The sequence below is a fragment of the Rana temporaria genome, chromosome 5 (genome assembly GCF_905171775.1).
Source record: "Rana temporaria chromosome 5, aRanTem1.1, whole genome shotgun sequence".
NCBI lineage: Eukaryota > Metazoa > Chordata > Amphibia > Anura > Ranidae > Rana > Rana temporaria.
Window position 1 is genome coordinate 332471109 of NC_053493.1, and position 21595 is coordinate 332492703.

Genomic DNA, 21595 nt, shown 5'->3' on the forward strand with positions numbered 1-21595 from the left:
TCCTCTCAAAGCGATGTGTCAGCAGAAATGACAGACAGATCTCAACAAAACACAACAGGCAACAGGATAAGACCAGAAGCAGTGCAATGAAGAAAATAAATTAAACTGTCCTTGTCCTGCAACTATCGATAGAGCTGCTTTCAGGCCTTCTGCTGGGCTGGTTTCTTCCCAGGCTTTGCAGACTGTCCTTCCCTGTTGGACTGCAGAGCAGTGGAGCTCCTTCTTTCAGCTTTCCTCTATTCTCCAGCCTCCAGCCTGGAGGCAGAACCCCCCTTCTCTGGGGCCCCCTGCCAGGCTACACAGCAGCACCTCAACCATCCATCTTCCACCCGATTCCCATACTGGCCAGGCTCCGATTTAATGAAGAGAATGCATTAGGGTAAAAAACCTTCAGCCTTCACAGCCACTTCATAGGCATCTCCCAAGCATGTAATTTAAAAAAGTGGTGTTTATGTACAGTATCTCACAAAGGTGAGTACACCCCTCACATTTTTGTAAATATTTTATTATATCTTTTCATGTGACAACACTGAAGAAATTACACTTTTCTACAATGTAAATGTTGGACACGGTTGGATTTTTGACCGATGGTATGTAGGCAAGATTAATGAAAGTCAGCTTCATCGGATATCCGACAAAAAAATCCATCGGATTAGATTCCATCAGATATCCGATTGTGTGTACAGGGCTTTAGTCTTTTTTTCCAATGCTTTATTAAACAAACTTGCAGTAGTAGAGGGATGGAGGGTTAGGGGAGATTCAGATACCTTATTGCAGATCACTGAAGAATTTCTTAGATCCAGAAGACAAAGCTTTTCTGTCAGCGGATCTTTACAACACCCGGATAGGCCTCTCACACCAACCTAGCAGCCGGTATGACACACGGACAAGTCTCTGCCACAGACTTAGCGATCAGTGGAACTCCTGGATAATCCTCTGCCACAGGATTTTGTAACCAGCAGTTAGTTGGTTGCAGAACAGCTGCACAGTACCAGAACCTTTAAGCCATCCGGCAGTACTGTGAGGGTAGATCAGTTTAGGTGCATCCTCCAAACGAGTCACAAGGCCCCTTCCTGAGAAACCAGCCTTCAGCCCGTTTTGTCCAGCAAGAGTCCTCCCGTGGATCTTCTCAGTTTGATGGCTTCTTCCACGCAGGCAAGACAGCCAGGGCCACCTCCAGATTAGTAGGCCCCAGACAGGCTTCTGGGCCTACTCGCAGTAACAGACCCCCGGGCCAGCAGGCCCTGAGGTAAAGAGAGAATTAGCACATCCTCAGGCCAGCAAGGCCATGAGGTCAAGAGAGAACGTAAGCACAGCCTCTGGCCAGGAGGGCCATGAGGGAAGAGAGATCACATGGCTTCTCCCCCTTAAATATCCTCTCCCAGAATACACCGCAGTAAATAACACTCCCACTGGGCTGTTTCTGGGGAAAGAATAATCAATGCACTTCAGCTTGCTGTATTTCTCAAACCGGCCTGTGGTAACAGTGACACATACTGGCAACAGTGGGAAATGCGCACAACACAATCAAGTTGGAACAGAAGCTAATTGAACGTTGTACAATCAACCTGAGCTATTTACAGCTCAGACAATACTAAATTTACAACATAGTCCCAGTTCTTTAAGAACAGGGCGCTACATAAATTTTGCCCAATTAGACATTTTCCCTCCCCGGTGTCATGTGACTCATTAGTGCTACAAGGTCTCAGGTGTGAATGGGGAGCAGGTGTGTTAAATTTGGTGTCATCGCTCTCACTCTCTCATACTGGTCACTGGAAGTTCAACATGGCACCGCATGGCAAAGAACTCTCTGAGGATCTGAAAGAAAGAATTGTTGCTCTACGTAAAAATGGCCTAGGCTATAAGAAGATTGCCAAGACCCTGAAACTGAGTTGCAGAATGGTGGCCAAGATCATACAATGGTTTAACAGGACAGGTTCCACTCAGAACAGGCCTTGCCATGGTCGACCAAAGAAGTTGAGTGCACGTGCTTAGCGTCATATCCAGAGGTTGTCTTTGGGAAATTGACGTATGAGTGCTGCCAGCATTGCTGCAGAGGTTGAAGGGGTGGGGTGTCAGCATGTCAGTGCTCAGACCATATGCCGCACACTGTAATAAATTGGTCTGCATGGTTGTCGTCCCAGAAGAAAGCCTCTTCTAAAAATTATGAACAAGAAAGCCCACAAACAGTTTGCTGAAGACAAGTAGACTAAGGAGGACATGGATTACTTGAACCATGTCCTGTGGTCTAATGAGACCAAGATAAACTTATTTGATTCAGATGGTGTCAAGCGTGTGTGGAGACAACGAGGTGAGGAATACAAAGACAAGTGTGTCTTGCCTACAGTCAAGCATGGTGGTGGGAGTGTCATGGTCTGGGGCTGCATGAGTGCTGCTGACATTTGGGAGCTACAGTTCATTGAGGGAACCATGAATGCCAACATTTACTGTGTCATACTGAAGCACAACCTGATCCCCTCCCTTCAGGGACTGGGCCGCAGGGCAATATTCCAACTTGATAAGGACTCCAAACACACTTTCAAGATGACCACTGCCTTGCTAAAGAAGCTGAGGGTAAAGGTGATGGACTGGTCAAGCATGTATCAAGACCTAAACCCTATTAAGCATCTGTGGAGCATCCTTAAAAGAAAGGTGGAGGAGTGCAAAGGGGGTGATTCACAGAGAGTTAGGCCGGCGTATCAGAATCTACGCCGACGCAAATTTAAGCGTATTCTGGAAACCAGATACGCTTAAATTAGGCTCAGATACGAGTGGCGTAAGTGTCTTACACCGTCGTATCCTAAAGTGTAATTTTTAGGCTGACCGCTAGGTGGCGCTTCCATTGCGGTCGGCGTAGAATATGTAAATCACTAGATACGCCTATTCACGAACGTACGCCCGGCCGACGCAGTACAGATACGCCGTTTACGTAACGCATTATCAGGCCTAAAGTTATTCCATCAAATAGCTGGAAAAGTAATGTTAAGTATGGCCGCCGTTCCCCCGTCGAAATTCGAAAATTTTACGTCGTTTGCGTAAGTCGTCCGTGAATAGGGATTTACGGCATTTACGTCCACGGCGAAACCAATAGGACCGTGCGGCATACTTTGCCGCAATGTACACTGGGATATGTGCACAGACGGCGCATGCGCCGTTCGTAAAATACGTCAATCACGTCAGGTCAACCCCCATTAACATAACACGCCCCCTTAGCCGAATTTAAATTAGGCGCCCTTACGCCCGCCCGATTTACGCTATGCCGCCGTAACTTAGCAGGCAAGTACTTTGTGAATCATGTACTTGCCTCGCTAACTTACGGCGGCGTATTGTAAATGCCATACACTACGCCGCCGCAACTTTGCGCTCGCCATCCTGAATCCAGCTAAAGGTCTCTAACATCCACCAGCTGGCAACCTGTGAAGCTCTGGTGAACTCCATGCCCAAGAGGGTTAAGGCAGTGCTGGAAAATAATGGTGGCCACACAAAATATTGACAATTTGGGCCCTGTTTGTACATTTTCACTTAGGGGTCTACTCACTTTTGTTGCCAGCTGTTTAGAAACCAATGGCTGTGTGTTATTTTGAGGGGACAGCAAATTTACACTGGTATAACAGCTATACACTCACTACTTTACATTGCAGCAAAGTTTAATTTCTTCTCTGTTGTCACATAAAAAGGTATAATAAAATAATAAAAAAATGTGAGGGGTGTACTTACATTTGCGATATACTGTGTGTCAAAGTCACATTAAGAGGACTCTCTCCCTGCTGTACTTTTTTTTTTTTTTTAAATGCCTTTGCTTTTTTAAATGCCCCGCATGGCAGTGCCTGGTTCCTATGCTTTTTTTGCGTATTAGCTTTCGAAATTACCAGAATTTAGTATCAAGATTTTCCCCCTTTAGACTTTAATAGGGTTGAGATTAATTTATCCCTGTTTGTTGATAAATTTCACCAATTTGGGATTAATAAAGTATTCTGTATACAGTTTTTTATTGTTCATCTTGTTATGTGACATTCTTGTCTTGCCCTGGAGGCATATCATCTTGGGCCCCTTCAGTTCAACTGCTTGTGTTCGTAGCTGCTTCGTTTTGTTCTCATTCTAGATTTTAAAAAACTTTTTGACGCATTTAATTGTTATATGTTAAAAAATAAAACAACTAAATATTAAGAGAAAAACTAAACAGCTCATGCGCCGTCATTTAGGGCCTGATCCACAAAGCAGATGCGCCGACTTAACTCGAGATACGCGGCGTAATTGAAATTTGCGCAGCGCGTATTTATGCGCCTGATCCTCAAAACGAGTTACGCCTGAAAAAATTTTTTTTCAGTCCTACCTAAAAAACTTACACTGGCGCTTCTCCGAGCGCAAAATACACTACACACACCGCTGTTTTGAGAGGCAAAGATGCAAATGAGGGAGATAAGGCGATCCACAAAATTAAGTGTGTGCGCCGTAGATTACGCCCTGTGCGCTTCTGTTAGTTTCCCGGAGCAATTTTACACTTTATAAAAGCAGCCCTAATTTTACACATGACGTGTAAAGGTCAGCTAAAGCAATACCATTAAGGAAGAGCTGAGCACACACACTTGCAGGACAACAATCTGTATGCCAACATGCCAGGGGCATCCATGCGCATAGCTAGACTAGTGACTTTAGTAACCGAGGGTACCCCCTCTTCTGAGGGAACAGCAGTCAGGAGACGCCTCGCAGAATGCATCTTTGCACAGTAAACACACACATTAATCATGTCACAATGAGAATGCATGAATGCACACCACTGTGGTCCCTAGCACAGACACATCACATGCACATCTAATTGGATTAGATCCAAGTACCCCCCCAATGGTACTTGGGAGCAGTAACGCCCCGCCACGGCTCCAATTATGTCACTGTGCATTCATACACCATTCAGGGACCTGGGATCACTTCTCCCTGGTCCTGGGGATCCCTTCTCCACCAAAACTGAGGGTGACACCCTTATTTAATCAGGAATGCCACCCCCCCCCCACATTCACACACATAAACCAAATCATAAGTACAGTATACCAAACAAAATCATAAAAATAAAAAACAAAAGTACCCCTGCCAAATTAATAGCGGCGGCGTTTGCTACGCCTGGGCCGCCCACGGGCACGGCCACGGCCAACCGGAGGATTTTCATGGGGGGGGTGTGAGCAGGGGAGGGAGTATCTTCATGGGGGGGTGTGAGCAGGGGAGGGAGTATCTTCATGGGGGGTGGGTGAGCATGGGAAGGAGGAGCCTCCCCTGGTGACTGTCCTCCTGCTGGCCTTCCCTCCAAGGCCACTGCTATCCTTGTGAGACAGAGAGTGAGGGCAGCCGTATTGGCCTGGCCAGCCCTGGTATTGTCCTGCACAGCCTGGGTCAGGGCAGTCACCTCCTGGGCCACGCCTGTTGTGGCGGTCTTCAGGTCCCACAAACATGTGATGACCGCCAATGAGTTTGTGGCCCCATCACTGAGTGACTCCTTCATTGCACCCAGGCTGTGCTCCCGCTGGGTCAGAGTCTATTTTATCTGACCCAGATGGCGGGTCTGCCGGGCATTGTCCCTCTGCAGACTGCCTGGCAGACGCTCGGCCACCCCCCTGGTCTCCTGAGTCGCCATCCTGCCTGCCCCTGAGGCTTGTGGCCCTGGAGGAGGGGAGAGAGTGACCCTTGTGGGTTGAGGCCTGTTGAGGGAGGAGTGGGAGGGGCTACCCCTGATGGTGGCCTGACTGCTGCCAGCCTCAGGGGTAGCCTCAAGGGTAGCCTCAAGGGTCAACATATCTGAGGCCAAAAGGACTTCCCGGCCAATCTGCAGATCTTCTTCCTCCACCCCCTCATCCTCCTCCCCCTCATCCTTCTCCCCCTCAACCTCCTCATGAGGGGAGGTTTGGCCACTCCCCTCTCCTGGGGAATCCTGCCCTTCTTGGGACTCATCAGCAGCCTCTTGTCCTTGGGGTGGTGCAGCAGCCTGGCCTGATGGGCCAGCAACCTCCTGGCCTGATGGGCCTGCAATCTCCTGGTCATCTGTGGAGGACACAAAACAATCACAGGTTTGAGGATCCACACACTTGGCACATCTTCCCTTCCCCCACCCACACATGCTAATCACCAGATAGAAAAAACAAAAACTTACCTGGCCTCACAGGAACATCGGATTGATATCCACGCAGGCCCACCACCTGCTCTGGCTGGAAACACCGGGCCACTGCCCATTCCTCCTCAATCAGCCAGATGGGGCAGGGTCCCCCTCCTCCAGTGCCCGTGGTATGGACATTTATTTGGGCCACCTTGTTACGGACCAGGCTCTTTAGATCGTTGATCTTCTTTTGGATGCCTGCAGGGGTCCTCGTCTCCCCCCCCCCGCCGCATTAATCTGATCCGTAATCTTTTTTATTATCGCCTTCCTTTGGGCCGGGGAGGTGTTCCGGCTATCAGGGCCATGCAAATATCGCCCATATAGGACGATGGCCCGAGCAAGGATTTGCTTCTCTACCTGTGAAAAATGGAGCTTCCTGCGCTTGGGTGCCATCACAGACACCACTCAGCAACAAGAATCAACTCACAGGACAAGCAAACAAAAATACACACACAACAAACAAACAAAAAAACTCACAGTAGAAACACACAAAAAGCAAAACACACAAGCAGACAGCTACTACAAATTCAAAAACAAACACGCAAAAAAACAAACACAAAATACAATCAGAAAAAAACAAACAGAAAATACACTCAGAAAAAAACAAACAGAAAATACACTCAGAAAAAAACAAACAGAAAATACACTTAGCAGAAACAAACACCAACTACAATCTAATACTCCTCCAAAACTTTACTATCACACACAACTCACCAACAAACACCAACAAACGTTCAGAGCAGAAGCAACTTGCTCTAGGAAGGGTAACATAGGGAAATACTTTTGCAAGGGAAGTGTGTTTGTGTGGGGCTTTTTATACACAGGGCGATCCTCAAACTAAGTACGCTTGGCCTTTTACCTATCTCACTGATTGCGCCAAGCCAATTTCTGCACATGCCCAGTGAGCAGCAGATTCGTGCGCGCATGCGCAGTACGGCCGGTCCTTCATTTGCATGGGGTCACGGCTCATTACAATGAAGCACGCCCACTTCCTTCCCACTTGCAATAACCCTGCCTTACGCCTCTGGATTTAAGTTACGCTTGCGCAATTTTATGCGCAAATGCGCTGTGGATACGGCACTTACGACACCAAATTAGGGCGCCGTAACTTGAATGACATAAGTTTTGACTAACTTAATTTGCGCCGCTGTTTGTGGATTAGGCCCTTAATTTTTAATGTTGCTATGCTTTATGTTGTCTAAAAAAGCTCAAATGACAAATGAAAACATTTTTTAAAGAGTGAACAAAAGTTTTTTTTTTTTTTTTTAAACGTCTGGGTACTTGATGGAACGTCACATTTTTGGTGTTAAATTTCTTTGTTTGCCTATTATTTTAATTTCAACTGGTATAGTAATTTAAATTCCCCATTAACCCCAATGCTAATTACAGATGTAGTGAAATTTTGTTGATGTCAAACAGGCAATCTTTATCTAGTGCACTGGATTATATAGGGCACCTCCTTTGTGAGTAATAATTTTACTTGGTTAATAAAATAGAAGAATGTTTGACATACTACACTATGAGTTTTCATTTCTTACATCCCTTGCTAAGTGGGAAGGTAATAGTATTGTGGAGAGAAACCTGTTCCTTGTGCTCTCGGGGTGTCCTTGGGGTATTGCTGCAGTGACATTACCTAGGGACCTGGGAAGGCTATGACTGACCTTACCATTGTGGGGATCTTTATATGAGGTAAGAAGCAGCATGAACTGGTGATGGATTTGTTTGCATATATATATATATTTACCGTATTTATCGGGGTATAGCGCGCTCCCGCGTATAGCGCGCACCCCTAAAGTTGACCTTTTTCCTGTGGAAAAAATATGTTTTGTACTTACAGTTTTGGTGTCTTGCGCGGCGTCCATCGGCTTCGGGTGTCCTCTTCGTCGGGTCCGGCGTCCTTCTGCGGCGTCCTCGCGTCCTCCCCGCTCGTTTCCCGCGCCGAGTTTGAATACTGCGCCGACATATACCGAGCGCAGTACACTCGTGTATCGTCGGGCAGGCTCGGCAACTCTCGCGCTGACGTCCTGTACGCTCAGGACATCAGTGCGAGAGGCGCCGAGACTGCCCGAAGATACACGAGTGTACTGCGCTCGGTATATGCCGGCGCAGTATTCAAACTTGTGGCGGGAAAGCGGGTATCGGCGTATACCGCGCACCCACGATTTTGCCCTGATTTTCAGGGCAACATAGTGCGCGGTATACGCCGATAAATACGGAATATATATATATATATATACACACACAGTATATATATTTTTTTCACTTTATGAATTTAGAATTGTATTATTTCTCTGTTTTCAATTGACGATCACTTGGTTTGTGTTTATTATCTTTTAGATCATTATATGGTTTGGAACTGGGTGGTACTCCTGCGCTGTGATGGATGAATGTGGGGACGATGAAGTGGCAAGGGAAAGGGAGTGTAAAATTGGGGGTGGACACTGCAGCAAACAAAAAGGAAGCCTTTCCAATGAAGGACAAAAAGAATGCAAAAGTTGTGAGTGTCTGCGCTGTGATTAAACTAATGGAGGGTGGACAGAAAACAGTGGTGGTGAAGGGAAGGGGGTGTTGGAATTGGGAAGATAAAGCGTGTTAAGATGCAACAGGGAATAACCTAAATGGTGAATCAATCTGGTCCGGACTGGACTGGGTGATGAAACACAAAATCAAGCAATAAATGTGTAAAATATGTGATATATCTAATGTATACTACAAGTGACTGTAAAATAAACAGTAGTGAGTGGAAGCTCAAATCAGTGAGAAACACAATAAAGTGCAAAAGTGACTTAAATGGACAATGAGTTGAATACCAAAGTCCAATAAGTGAAGGAGTGCAACCCAATACAATCCACGGATCGTACAACTTTTGCATTATATGGTTTGGGTTGCACTGCACTATTAGTTGATATACCTTAAATAATAAATATACAGACTGTCTCCCATGTTTAAATTTGTATGTTAAGAAATACTGTAATACGTTGATATACAACCATCCTTCATAACGGACACTTAAAGTGGAGTTCCACCCAAAAGTAGAATTTCCACTCATTGTACTCCTCCCCCCTCCGGTGCCACATTTGCCACCTTTCGGGGGGCGGGGGGTGGGTTTGTTTGGGGACAGCAAACATGGTATGCTTTCTCCACTCTTGGGAGCCTCCTTCCCCTATCACGGGCCAGTAGGAGAGAGGAACGGAGCCTCGCGCATGCGCAGTAGGGTTCCAGCCGTGAGACTTCGCTACCGGGTTCACTTATTCGTAATGGAAGCGGCATGCACCCGACAGCTGATGGAAACATCAGCTGGGATGCCAACATCGCTAGACTCAAAAGTCAGCAGCTGCAGTATGCTGCTGGCTTTTAGGTTTTGCAGCGTTGGGCAGACCTCCGCTTTAAAGCAGAGTTCCACCCAAAAGAGGAAGGTCCACTTATCTGTCCCCCCCATCCGGGGCCACATTTGGCACCTTTCGGGTGGGAGGGGGGAGCGGGTACCCATACAGCGTGACTTGTGCCCAATGCAGCATGACCTGTGCCCCATACAGCGTGACCTGTGCCCCATACAGAGTGACCTGTGCGCCATACAGCGTGACCTGTGCCCCATACAGCGTGACCTGTGCCCTATGCAGCGTGACCTGTGCCCTATGCAGCGTGACCTGTGCCCTATGCCCTATGCAGCATGACCTGTGCCCCATGCAGCGTGACCTGTGCCCAATGCAGCGTGACCTGTGCCCCATACAGCGTGACCTGTGCCCCATACAGCGTGACCTGTGCCCATACAGCGTTGCCCTGCCCAATACAGCCTGGCTTGCCTGTGCCCAATACAGCCTGGCCTGCCTGTGCCCAATACAGCCTGGCCTGCCTGTGCCCAATACAGCCTGGCCTGCCTGTGCCCAATACAGCCTGGCCTGCCTGTGCCCAATACAGCCTGGCCTGCCTGTGCCCAATACAGCCTGGCCTGCCTGTGCCCAATACAGCATTGCCTGTGCCCAATGCGGCATGACCTGTGCCCAATACAGCATTGCCTGTGCCCAATTCAGCCTGGCCTTCCTGTGCTCAATATAGTCTGAACTGCCTGTGCCCCATACAGCGTGACCTGTGCCCAATACAGCATTGCCTGTGCCCAATACAGCCTGGCCTGCCTGTGCCCAATACAGCATCACCTGTGCAGAGGAAGAGGCAAGCCGGCCGGATCAGCAGAGAGCGGGATTGCCCGCTGTAATAGCTTTAATTTGAATTTCCCGTCTTCCCGGGGCTCATCGTCACATAGCCCCACCTCTTAGCCCAACGCCTTTGATGACGTCACATGTCTGACACTGGACTGGCATTCTGTCGATCAAAGGTGCCGGACCAAGAGGTGGAGCTATGTGACATGAGCCCCAGGAACACTGGAAGTTCTAATGAAAGCTATTACAGCGGGCAATTCCGCTCTCTGCTGATACAGACAGCTCGCCTCTTCCTCTCCTCTCTCTTCCCCTAGCTGGGAGACCGTGCCGGCGATGCTCTTATCCAGGGCTGGTGCAAGGATTTTTGACACCCTAGGCGAAGCCTCATTTTGATTCTGCCCCCCTCAGTTTCCACTCTGTACCCCCACACACACACATCTGCCCCCCCCACACACACACCAGTTTCCACTCTGTACCCCCCACACACCTGTCCCCCCCCACTCTGTACCCCCCCTCACACACACACCTGTCTCCCCCCCCCCCACACACACACATCTGTCTCCCCCCCCCCACACACACACACCTGTCTCCCCCCCCACACCAGCTCCCACTCTGTACCCCCCTGCACATCTGCCCCCCCACACCAGTTACCATTCTGTACCCCCCCCACACACACACACACACATCTGCCCCCCCCCTACACACATTTTCCCACTGTACCCCCTGCACATCTCTGCCCCCCCACCAGTTCCCACTCTGCCCCCCCACACATCTGTCCCCCCCCCACACACATATATCTGCCCCCCCCCACACACACACACAAACCAGTTCCCCCTCTGTACATTTTTTAAATTTCTTGTGAGTGGATGCAGGCTGCAGCACTGAGCGTCCTGCCTGTGCTTCCACTAATGTACCTGAGCCACAGCGGCGTTGCTGCCCGTCCGTCTCCTCTTCTCACTACAGATCCCCGACCCGAGCGACCAGGAGGAGGGGGGGGGATCGGTCATCGCGGCAAGCCCGGACTTGCATGCAGGGCTTCAGTCACTATCTCACCTCCTGCACTGGCCGCTTCAACTTCCACCGACCCGTCCGACCACCAGCACTTCCGGCCAGCTGCTGTCCCGGCTCTCTCCCCTCATCTCACTGTCGCTGCTGTCACTGCTACGGGCGGCACTGCAGGCTGGGAATAGCGTAGTGATAGTGAGGGGGATGTCTCCACAGGCGCAACCCCCCCTAGCCTGGCGGCTGGCGCCATAAGGCATGATTTTTAAAAATGAAGGTCCAGGAGGTATTTTTGTTTACAAACTTTTATTGCAAAAGATAGAGAGCGGTACATAGTTGGAAAAATATAAAGATACAGCATAATTATAAATGATGTGGTAAGTTCATATCAGAAACAGAAATATAATATGACACAGCAAAGCAATTGGGGTTAACAGGCTTTACTTAGAGATGGGAAAGAACCATGGAGGATCTTGAAAGAATATTGAGGGAAGCCATGTTAAAGGGAATGTGGTATAATAAAGAAATTAGTTTGTATTAAAAAAGAGAGGTGAATATTCAGACCAGGGGGACCATTTATTGTTGAAAATGTGCATGGTGTTTTGTAGCGTATGGGAGATTTTTTCCATCAAATTTATCTACCAGGAGGTATTTTAATGATCCGGAACCCCAGCGAGTGGCTGGGGATCCGGATTTTGCCGCTCCCCCTACCCTGGTGCTCTAGGCAGCCGCCTGACTTGCCTATGCCTAGCGCCAGCCCTTCTCTTATTCTCACCGGGCCCCCCTGATCCTCACTCAGCTGCGGGCCCCATAGCGCCCGCGTGGGTCGCTATGGCGGTAGTTCCGCCACTGCCCCCCCTCCTCCTTCTCCCACTGCCAGGTCATTTGGAAAGCGCAACACGCTTAGCGCATGTGCAATAGTTAACCAGTTATGAAGACTTCAAAAGGCTTCACTGCTGGTTTCCCTTACCACGAATGGTGGCGGCACACCTAAGAGACAATGGAAACATCAGCTGGGGTGCCGACATTGTCCCCTGCAGTGTGCACCTAAAGCTATGTGGTGTGTACTGCCTGTGTCCTCTGCAGTGTGCTCCTAAAGCTACGTGGTGTGTGTACTGCCTGTGTCCTCTGCAGTGTGCACCTAAAGCTACATGGTGTGTGTACTGCCCGTGTCCTCTGCAGTGTGCACCTAAAGCTACGTGGTGTGTGTACTGCCTGTGTCCTCTGCAGTGTGCACCTAAAGCTACATGGTGTGTGTACTGCCCGTGTCCTCTGCAGTGTGCACCTACAGCTACGTGGTGTGTGCACTGCCTGTGTCCTCTGCAGTGTGCACCTAAAGCTACATGGTGTGTGTACTGTCTGTGTTATTTTTCTTAATGATTTTCATCCATATTGCAGGGACCAGACATTACATTAAAGCTGCAAGCAGTTTTAAATGACTTTTTTCTTATAGTAATCTCATTTTGTGCAGGGACAGTTCTAAACATGTGCCACTTCACAGGCATACTATAGACACCCAGCAGGTACGATATTTAAAGGAATTTTTCATTTTTTTTTTCACTTTAAGCATCATTAAAATCACTGCTCCAGAAAAAAAACACAGTTTTTAAAACTTTTTTTTTTCCATTGAAACATGTTCCCTGGGGCAAGACCCTGGTTCTCAAAGACGTTTTATGACAATAACTTGCATATTAGGCTTTAAAATTAGCACTTTTGAATTTGAATGTTTGAGTCCCATAGACGTCAATGGGGTTCTAAATGTTCGCGTGAATGGTCGGTCCGTTCGAAGGTTCTGGTGCGAACCGAACGGGGGGGGGGGGGGGGTTGTTCGGCTCATCCCTATCCATAACCAATAGATACACTATCCTAACCTATTGTTCCCAAATGCAACTGTAACAAGTGTAACCAGTAAAATAGCTTCATTGAATTTAAAATACAGTAATCTATTCTTCACATCCAAGAATGGACTGTTGTCATACCTTTTGTTTGTTTCAGTTAAACAAATAATAGCTTTGTCTGGTAAAGGCTTTGAAGCTATCTAATTGTGAGTTGAGTACACACCCTTTGCTTGAAATTGTGACAGGTTAACCACTGCTCTGTACCTGAATCTGAATGTCACAAAGACATTAACTACTTTACAGAAAACTTGAAACCAAAAACATTGTAAATGTTATTTGTATATTTTCTTTGTTGTTTCAATATAGAAATGCATATATATAATTTTTACCAAGAATGTTCCTCTATTTTTCTCTCCCTTTCTTCCAGCAGATAGAATGACAGTTGTACTAACATATAAGAGTCTACTAGCTATGGCTACTGTATTTTGTCTTCTCTTAAGCCTGATTTACAATCAAAAAACAAAAAAGGTAACGTTTAACAATTTTTTTTTTAAGTAATTATTACCTTAGACCATTATCTGCTGTATACATTATTATAGCCATGATTTCTATGGACTATATATTCTCCCTCCACTCATAAGGTGTCAGTAGGTATAATATATAATGTATATATAATATAAAAGGTATAAATGTATATTAGACATGTTTGTTAGTTTTAGACTTACGGGGCCAGATCCTCAAAAGAGATACGCAGACTTAACTGCTGTTCAGTCTGTGTCTAACTTTGGAAACGATCCTCAAAAGGCTTTTTCCAAAGTTAGGCAGAAGATCAGGCATGTGTAATTGAATTACACTGCCGAATCTTAGGATGCAGTACCGCATCCGCCGCTGGGGGCATTTCGAGTCGAAATGCCGTTGCTAGTATGCAAATTAGCACTTAAGGCGATCCACAAAGCTTTCCAGCTTCGTTTTTTTGCCGTAAGTGTTATTTTGCAAGTGTAAAACTAGGGCTGATGTTACAAAGTGTAAACTAGTCACACCATGTAAAAGCCCATTCCAGCGACGGCATTTGGTATGCATTCCCGAGGGAGAACTCCACGGCAATTTGTAAAGACAAAACCGGCATGGGTTCCCCCCCAGGAGCATACCAGGCCCTTAGGTCTGGTATGGGTTGTAAGGGGACCCCCCTACGCCGAAAAATCGACGTAGGGGGTCCCCCTACAATCCATACCAGACCCGTATCCAAAGCACGCTACCCGGCCGGTCAGGAAGGGAGTGGGGACAAGCGAGCGGCCCCCCCCTCCTGAGCCGTGCCAGGCCGCATGCCCTCAACATGGGGGGGTTGGGTGCTCTGGGGCAGGGGGGCGCACTGCGGGCCCCCCCACCTCAGAGCACCCTGTCCCCATGTTGATGAGGACAGGACCTCTTCCCGACAACCCTTGCCATTGGTTGTCGGGGTCTGCGGGCGGGGGCTTATCGGAATCTGGGAGTCCCCTCAAATAAGGGGGCCCCCAGATACCGGCCCCCCACCCTAAGTGAATGGATATGGGGTACATCGTACCCCTATCCATTCACCTGTAGGCAAAAAGTTAGTTAGTAAACACACAACACAAGGCTTTTTAAAATAATTTATTATTCTGCTCCGGATGCCCCCCCTGTCTTCTTTATTAGCTCTATTAGCAGGGGGGGCTTCTTCTTCCGCTCTCCGGGGGTCTTCTTCCACTCTCCGGGGGTCTTCCGCTCTCCGGGGGTCTTCTCCGCTCTCCGGGGGGGGCTTCTCCGGACTCCGGGGGGCTTCTTCCATCTTCTCCCCTCTTCCGCTGTTGACTCGGCGAACCCCGGTTCTTCTGCAGATGTCCGGTGCCTTCTTCTTCAGCGCTGGCTGCCTGCTATCTTTGTGTGTTAGCTCAATTTCTAACAGGCAGCCGGCGCGGTCTTCTGTGACATCAGGGTCTTCTGTTCTTCTCCCCTCTTCCGATGTTGCCTCGTCGCCTGTTGTCGCTGTAATGATGGAAGCGCGCCTTGCATCCCAATTATATAGGCATCACCGTCCCATCATGCTCCGGCAGGTACCCACGTGGTGGGTACGCCAGGTTTTTGTGGATCTGGCCCTCTGTGTCTAACTTTGGAAACGATCCTCAAAAGGCTTTTTCCAAAGTTAGGCAGAAGATCAGGCATGTGTAATTGAATTACACTGCCGAATCTTAGGATGCAGTACCGCATCCGCCGCTGGGGGCATTTCGAGTCGAAATGCCGTTTCTAGTATGCAAATTAGCACTTAGGGCGATCCACAAAGCTTTCCAGCTTCGTTTTTTCGCCGTAAGTGTTATTTTGCAAGTGTAAAACTAGGGCTGATGTTACAAAGTGTAAACTAGTCACACCATGTAAAAGCCCATTCCAGCGACGGCATTTGGTATGCATTCCCGAGGGAGAACTCCACGGCAATTTGTAAAAACAAAACCGGCATGGGTTCCCCCCCAGGAGCATACCAGGCCCTTAGGTCTGGTATGGGTTGTAAGGGGACCCCCCTACGCCGAGAAGCCCCCCCCGGAGAGCGGAAGAAGAAACCCCCCCCGGAGAGCGGAGAAGACCCCCGGAGAGTGGAAGAAGAAGCCCCCCCTGCTAATAGAGCTAATAAAGAAGACGGGGGGCATCCGGAGCAGAATAATACATTATTTTAAAAAGCCTTGTGTTGTGTGTTTACTAACTTTAACTTTTTGCCTACAGGTGAGTGGACTGGGGTACGATGTACCCCATATCCATTCACTTAGGGTGGGGGGGCCGGTATCTGGGGGCCCCCTTATTTGAGGGGACTCCCAGATTCCGATAAGCCCCCGCCCGCAGACCCCGACAACCAATGGCAAGGGTTGTCGGGAAGAGGTCCTGTCCTCATCAACATGGGGACAGGGTGCTCTGAGGTGGGGGGGCCCGCAGTGCGCCCCCCTGCCCCAGAGCACCCAACCCCCCCATGTTGAGGGCATGCGGCCTGGCACGGCTCAGGAGGGGGGGGCGCTCGCTCGTCCCCACTCCCTTCCTGACCGGCCGGGTAGCGTGCTTTGGATACGGGTCTGGTATGGATTGTAGTGGGACCCCCTCTGTCGATTTTTCGGCGTAGGGGGGTCTCCTTACAACCCATACCAGACCTAAGGGCCTGGTATGCTCCTGGGGGGTGAACCCATGCCGTTTTTTCTTTGAAAATTGGCATGGAGTTCTCCCTCAGGAATGCATGCCGAGCGACGCTGTCATTTTTATTTATTTTTTCCCGACGCAACTTTTTTAAGCCGTCGCGATCCTCAAAACTCGGCGTAACGTAACTTCGCGCATGCGCAGTACGGCCGGCGCGGGAGCGCGCCTCATTTAAATGGGACTCGCCCCATTTGAATAGGAACGCCTTGCGCCGGCGGAATTTTAGTTACACAGCCTGAAATTTCTAGATAAGTGCTTTGTGGATCGGGCACTTAGGTAGAAACTTTAAGGCAGTGTAACTTAAATGGGATTTTTTAAGTTACGCCAGGTTTTTGTGGATCTGGCCCACGGTTCATGCACTCAGGTGTGATAACAGGCAGGGTGCTGCAGGCATGACTGTAACTTTGATTTGCTGGTGATGATATACATGCAAAAGGAGCATGCAGAAGGAAAGCAGCACCCAGCAACTGCAGCACTGGTAGCACAGGACAAAGTCAGTAGCAGATGAGCAGCTGACTACCAAGTTGGAGACAGGTGTGAAGTCACAGGACAAGCAAAAAAAGCAGAATTAACAAGCACAGACTTGCTGGCCATACAGAAAATCGTCCAAACCAATTTTTGAAAAACGAACATTCGGCTGTAAGCGCAAACGATAGTGCCATGATGTAATACCGATAAAGTAGTGCAGGGAACATTTTCAAAGTCGGACTGACTTGTGTCGGACTAGTTAGGATGGCTCTCATAGGGAAACATTGATTTTCACACGTCATGCGTCATGAGCTCCCAATGTCGGAGCATTTGTTGTACCAGTGTGAACCCAGGCAAATTCCTTTTACTGCTGCTGTAAAATGTCAAATGTCACAAGTCAGATGGTTAGGTTAAGGTTCTGACTTTGTTCTGAATTTAATGATATTTAATGAGCTGAAGTAGGACCAAAGTTGAACCAAAGTAGTGCAGGAACCTTTTTCAAAGTCGGACCAGTTAACCACTTAAGGACCGCCTAACGCCAATATATGTCGGCAGAATAGCACGGCTGGGCACAATCACGTAAGGGTACGTCCCCGCGACTCGCCGGCGCGCACCCGCGACCCGGTTCGAAGCTCTATGACTGCGGCCGTGGGACCCGCTGACCCGATTGCCGCGGGTTTCCCGCAATCGGTCACAGGAGCTGAAGAACGGGGAGAGGTGTGTGTAAACACACCTTCCCCGTTCTTCACAGTGGCAATGTCAGTGAGCGTCTGTTCCCTGATATAGAGAAAGACGATCAATGAGGTCACAAGTCCAGCCCCGCCCCCTACAGTTAGAAAAACATATGAGGTCACACTTAACCCCTACAGCGCCCCCTAGTGGTTAACTCCAAAACTGCAATTGTTATTTTCACAGTAACCAGTGCATTTTTATAGCACTTTTTGCTGTGAAAATGACAATGGTCCCAAAAATGTGTCAAAATTGTCCGATGTGTCTGCCATAATGTCGCAGTCACGAAAAAAAAATTGCTGATCGCCGCCATTAGTAGTAAAAAAAAAAATATTAATAAAAATGCCATAAAACTATCCCCTATTTTGTAAACGCTATAAATTTTGCGCAAACCAATCGTTAAACGCTTATTGCAATTTTTTTTTACCAAACATAGGTAGAAGAATACGTATCGATCTAAACTGAGGAAAAAATGTTTTTTTATATATCTTTTTTGGGGATATTTATTATAGCAAAAGGTAAATAATATTGCATTTTTTTTCAAAATTGTCCCTCTATTTTTGTTTATAGCGCAAAAAATAAAAACCTCAGAGGTGATCAAATACCACCAAAAGAAAGCTCTATTTGTGGGAAATAAAGGACGCCAATTTTGTTTGGAAAACACGTCGCACGACCGCGCAATTGTCAGTTAAAGTGACGCAGTGCGTAATCGCAAAAAGGGGCAAGGTCCTTTAGCTGCATAATGGTCCAGGTCTTAAGTGGTTAAGACAGCTCTCATAGGGAACCATTGATTTAGTCATGTCATGCAACATGTGCTCCCAAAGTCGGAGCATTTGTCGTCCCAGTGTGAACCCACTGTGCTTTGTAGGTTTTGAAGGGGAACTCCTCGCCAAAAAAAAAAAAAAAATGGCATGGGTCTCCCCCAAAATCCATACCAAACCATTATCCGAGCATGCAGCCCTGCAAGTCAGGAAAGGGGGTGGGGATGAGCGAGCACCCCCCTCCTGTAACGTACCAGGCGGCATGCCCTCAACATGGAGGGGTGGGTGCTTGAGGCAATAGGACGTGCGCCCCCAAGTACCTTGTCCCCATGTTGATGAGGACAAGGAGCCTCTTTCCAACAACCCTGGCCGTTGGTTTTTGGGGGTCTGTGGGCGGGGGGCTTATAGTAATCTGGAAGCCCCCTTTAACAAGGGGGCCCCCATATCCCGGCCTTCCACCCTATGTGAATGAGTATGGGGTACATTGTACCCCACCCATTCACCTAAAAAAAATGTGTCAAAAATAAAACGCAGTACACAGGTTTTTAAAGTAATTTATTAAGACAGCTCTGGTGTATATTCCGTCTTTCTCTTCTTTCTTCTCCGCTCTCCAGCTCTTCTCCCTCCTCTGCTGACATCTTGTGCCTTTGCCAGTTCTTCTCCCCTCTCCGGTTCTTCTCCTCTCTTTGCTGATGTCTTTTAGCCCTCTCAGATTCTTCTCCCTCTGTCCGCTGTCTTCTGCCTCTGCGGGGTCTTGTCCGCTGTCTTCTTGCTCTTTTGCCAGGTCTTCTCTGCTGTCTTCTCCCTCTGTTCTTTTTCCGATGTTAACTCCATGCTCTCTCCCGCTCTAATGTTAGGTGCACAGTGTGCCACTACTTGACAACCCCCCCCCCCTCCCGGGCATGATGGGTAACAAAAATAGTTTTTAAATTGTAAAAAAATTTAAGTTGCACTTAAGCAAATAAAATCTCCCCCCAAAAAAATTGTAGCACCCCCCACCCCCACATATATGCACATTCAATCATAAACACATGCGTTGGGAGTGCCTATGCATAAAGACGTTAGTTGCAATACACATGGCACATATTTCCGCACACACTGGAGTGAGAGCACCAGACCACCAGAGCTTTTAACTTGTAGCCTGTGGAAAATATAGGGTGCTGAAGATTGTCACAATTTCACGGGCACATGCAAACTTAAAGTGGTTGTAAACCCTTTACAACCACTTTAACCTACAGGTAAGCCTAGATTACGGCTTACCTGTAGGTGCAAAAAATATCTCCCAAACCTAAAAGGTTGAGGAGATATTTGCAAAAATGAGCGGCATCGATGTCTATGGCGCATGCACCGTGGACATCGGGCGCAGGCGCACTGAGCGCGCCGCACTGAGCGCGCCGCTACTAATGGCATCTTGCTGTTAGTGGCGGCTCCCGCATGGTATCATGGCGGCGTCAGAGGAGGCGAAGGAGGGCCACTGCGGGGGCTTCGATCTCAGGTAAGTAATTCATAATAAACTAGTATGCAATGCATTCTAGCTCATTATGCCTTTGTCTTGCAGGTTGTCGGTTTTATTTTTTTCGACGAGAGGGTTTACTTCCTCTTTAAGGCTTGACATGTTGGGTATCTATTTACTTTGTGCAACCTCGTATTTTATATTTTATCATTGGGTCATTTATTGCATTTGTATGGCCTAAAATTAACTATTTGTTACAGAAATGTTGTGGTAATACCATGTGAACTAAAAAATTGGCACTACCATTATTTTATTCTCTAGGGTGTCTACTTTCAGAAAATATATAATGTTTTGGGGGTTTTATGTAATCTTCAGGCCTAAATAATTTTTTAAATGTGTGCAAAAATGGCTCTGGCAATGAAAGGGTTAAATCATCTTATGATTAACATGTGATCAACTATCAACTTTATTACACATATCTGCCACATCGTGTACCTGCATATACTGACAGAGGAATAAGGTTGGTGTAAACATGAGGGCACTTAGGGCCAGATCCACAAAAGAGATACGACGGAGTAACTGCTGTTACTCCATCGTATCCCTTGTCCTAACTTTGGAACTGATCCACAGAAGCAGTTTTCCAAAGTTAGGCAGAAGATCCGGCATGTGTAATTGAATTACACTGCCGAATCTTAGGATGCAGTACCGCATCCACCGCTGGGGGCATTTCGAGTCGAAATGCCGCTTCTAGTATGCAAATTAGCACTTAAGGCGATCCACAAAGCTTTCCAGCTTCGTTTTTTCGCCGTAAGTTTTAGTTTGCAAGTGTAAAACTAGGGCTGGTGTTACAAAGTGTAAACTAGTCACACCATGTAAAAGCCCATTCCAGCGACGGCATTTGGTATGCATTCCCGAGGGAGAACTCCACGGCAATTTGTAAAAACAAAACGGGCATGGGTTCCCCCCCAGGAGCATACCAGGCCCTTAGGTCTGGTATGGGTTGTAAGGAGACCCCCCTACGCCGAAAAATCGACGTAGGGGGTCCCCCTACAATCCATACCAGACCCGTATCCAAAGCACGCTACCCGGCCGGTCAGGAAAGGAGTGGGGACGAGCGACCGCCCCCCCCTCCTGAGCCGTGCCAGGCCGCATGCCCTCAACATGGGGGGGTTGGGTGCTCTGGGGCAGGGGGGCGCACTGCGGGCCCCCCCACCCCAGAGCACCCTGTCCCCATGTTGATGAGGACAGGACCTCTTCCCGACAACCCTTGCCGTTGGTTGTCGGGGTCTGCGGGCGGGGGCTTATCGGAATCTGGGAGTCCCCTCAAATAAGGGGGCCCCCAGATACCGGCCCCCCACCCTAAGTGAATGGATATGGGGTACATCGTACCCCTACCCATTCACCTGTAGGCAAAAAGTAAAAGTTATTAAACACACAACACAAGGGTTTTTAAAATAATTTATTATTCTGCTCCGGAGGCCCCCCTGTCTTCTTTATTAGCTCTATTACCAGGGGGGGCTTCTTCTTCCACTTTCCGGGGGTCTTCTTCCACTCTCCGGGGGTCTTCTTCCACTCTCCGGGGGGGGTTTCTTCTTCCGCTCTCCGGGGGTCTTCTTCTATCTTCGCCGCTCTCCGCTGTTGACTCGGCGAACCCCGGTTCTTCTGCAGATGTCCGGTGCCTTCTTCTTCAGCGCTGGCTGCCTGCTATCTTTGTGTGTTAGCTCAATTAGTAACAGGCAGCCAGCGCGGTCTTCTGTGACGTCAGGTTCTTCTCTTCTGTTCTTCTCCCCTCTTCCGATGTTGCCTCGTCGCCTCTTGTCGCTGTAATGATGGAAGCGCGCCTTGCATCCCATTTATATAGG

At 48.3% G+C, this 21595-nt stretch overlaps 1 protein-coding gene across 1 annotated transcript in view; it reads left to right on the forward strand.

The window, feature by feature from the left end:
- Window positions 1-7685: 7685 nt before the first annotated feature.
- The window catches only part of LOC120941074 (NXPE family member 1-like), a 60102-nt gene continuing 46192 nt past the window's right edge, over window positions 7686-21595 (forward strand). Inside the window, exons 1-2 of the mRNA XM_040354324.1 lie at window positions 7686-7828; window positions 13564-13664. Of these exons, the coding sequence (XP_040210258.1) occupies window positions 13572-13664 (93 nt within the window). The 5' untranslated portion in view covers window positions 7686-7828; window positions 13564-13571. The remainder of the gene's footprint in view (window positions 7829-13563; window positions 13665-21595) is intronic.